We start from the raw sequence: 2500 nt of genomic DNA on the forward strand, positions 1-2500 counted from the left end.
ACCTGGTATATCATTTGGCATGCGATCAAAAAGAATATCATCAGCATTCCCTTCCTCTTCATCTGTGTTATAGTCTGGATCTGGTGGAATAATCGCTATATCGAAATGTTCGTGATCATAATTTTCCACAAAATCAAGAGCGCTGTTTAAATTTTTAAAAGCTTTGCCATAAAAACTTGACGGTTTGATGGCTTGAAATTCCATTTTTATCCAAGGAAAACTCTAAAAAAAATTATACATATCAAGCCATTGTACTCAATTGGGTACAGCGATTTTACTACTCACATAACTTTGTGCAAAAAAACTATTTTTCTTGTAACTATTTATTAAATATACACACGATCACTTTTCTTCAGAAAACTATAAAAAACACTCATTTGAACAAAGCAGTACTTACTCTACGCAGCTCGATTGTTACTGACCTAGCTAAAAATCACAAAAATGAAAAAGTGTTACAAAAACATAACAAAATACACAATAACGGTATATTTTTCTTTACATTTTTTTATGTGTGTCTTTAAACTACAATGTGTTGAATGCAAAACCACAAGACACGTTGCATAATTTCATGTATTAAAAAATTTACGCGTTCTTAAATATTGCCTTTTTTCTGTACTCAAGCGAGTACAATGGCTGGGAATGGGTTAAGTTAAGCTTGAAAAATAACATTTCATTTATCTTTTTTTTCTTTTCAAAACTAAACCTAGTTTTTAAACAAAATATTTGTTTGTTACTTTAGTCATTGTTTAACAACGTTGGCATTGAGATTTTTAAGAAAAACTAGTTTTCAGCTGTTAAAATAAAATAATAAATACACACTTAAGACTTTGTTTAAATTTCAAAATAATACACAAAAACTAAACATAAATTCATAATAAATACTTTAATAAGTATAATAAAATAAAATAATCTTTTGTTAGAAAAAATTAAAAACTTACTACTTAAAAGAAAATCTTTTTTAAACAAAGAGAAAAAATAATAATAAACCCATTATAAATAGAAAATTTTATAAAGAAGTACTTTTAATATAATAAATTTTATTGTTTATTCAAAGCAAATTGTCTTTTATTTTAGTATTAGCAAAATTCTATAGGCCCGGAAAACTACAATTCATTATTTTTCTAAAAAAAAAACAATTACTATAAAAAACAAAGGTAATAAATATAGAAAAAAACTATAACCGAAACTAAAAAGTCACTTGAATACACAATATTGAGGTTATGCATACTCAATGACATTAAGAGAAATAAATAAAATTAAAGTAAGGTTAGGTAAGGTTTACAATATTACAACAAGATAAGAAATCAACAACAAACAATATAAAAAGGGACCCCTATTGATAGGATGTTTGTTGTGTTTGACTTAAACAATGAATACGAAAAAAAAAAATCGAAAAATACTTTATCTACCGAAACACACAAGAAAACATTGTAATAAAGTGCGAAAATTTTAGGTATTTGTGTGTTAAGGATAAGGATAACGAAAATAAGGCAACAACAAAAACACAACACAATAATGATGTTTAAAGACAGGAAAACATGTTGAAGCCAAAAAAGAAGAGAAAGCCAAAAATATAAACAACAGCTGTTGACATAAAGAGTATCCTTTGTGCATAGTATTTATATATGGTCCTATACAAATATCCCCGCAGTTTTAGAAGGAGTCAATGTAACCCTTTTAAACTGAACTTGGTAGAGCAGAATTTTCAAATTTTTGGGTCATTTTACACGTGTGAACTTTTTATAGTACAGAAAAAAGTCAAGTAATACATGTAGGATTTAAACGTCACTTAAGTGTTCCCATGTAATCAATAGTGGACGTTCTTTAAACGACTTTTCAGTCCAACACGTTTATAAAGTAATAAAGTTCCGAACTAATCACCCCGAACTGCCGGGCTTAATGTTAGTGCTTGTCGTTGGTTTGAAAAACTGCAACAACAATAAAGGTTATATGAGTTCAAAGGAAACCAGATGACATAAAAATTCCAATGGCAAACTAGCAGCAACAGCAGAAGAAGAAGATGAACTAAAATTGAAAGGATGATTGAGTTAAATTATAGTAAATAAAAGGAACAAACAGAAAATAAGATCCCTTTTGTGTGCATTATATAAAATTTTGTATTATATTACCAACAAACAGACAAATATGCATTTATTCATTTTAAAGTTTGAACAAAAAAAATTTTAAATTTTTCGGAATTTAAAAGGTGTACAACAAACGCACAAGCTACAAAAAAGGTGTTATTACTCATATTACAAAAAGGTAAAGGTACAGATGTATTGTATGCTAAAAAAATTTTTGTAGATTTTATAAGGATTCATTTGTTTTTTTTTTTTTTTTTTTGCAATGAATTGATCACTTTATTCAAATTTATATTTCGATTGAATTAAGAAAAAAAATCAAAATATTTAAAGTAAAAAGAGTTTCATTTCAATAAAATTATTCTTAGAAATGCTTATACGAACTCTTGAAGCAGTGCCAGTTTGCAAATAATCAAAAT

The 2500-nt window shown here is 27.0% G+C and overlaps 2 protein-coding genes across 3 annotated transcripts in view; both read right to left on the reverse strand.

Moving 5' to 3' along the window:
• The window catches only part of LOC119607119 (piggyBac transposable element-derived protein 2-like), a 31968-nt gene extending 31764 nt beyond the window's left edge, over positions 1-204 (reverse strand). The window contains exon 1 of the mRNA XM_037960898.1: positions 1-204. This exon is cut by the window's left edge and continues 729 nt beyond it. Coding sequence (XP_037816826.1) covers positions 1-204 — 204 coding nt within the window.
• LOC119607136 (serine-rich adhesin for platelets) overlaps positions 1-2500 on the reverse strand; it is a 61149-nt gene that overhangs the window by 35820 nt on the left and 22829 nt on the right. The gene's annotated exons all lie outside the window — the stretch shown is intronic.

Source organism: Lucilia sericata, unplaced genomic scaffold, assembly GCF_015586225.1.
Source record: "Lucilia sericata isolate MDLA Ls3-8-SP2 unplaced genomic scaffold, ASM1558622v1 Contig000659F_arrow, whole genome shotgun sequence".
Taxonomy (NCBI): Eukaryota; Metazoa; Arthropoda; class Insecta; order Diptera; family Calliphoridae; genus Lucilia; species Lucilia sericata.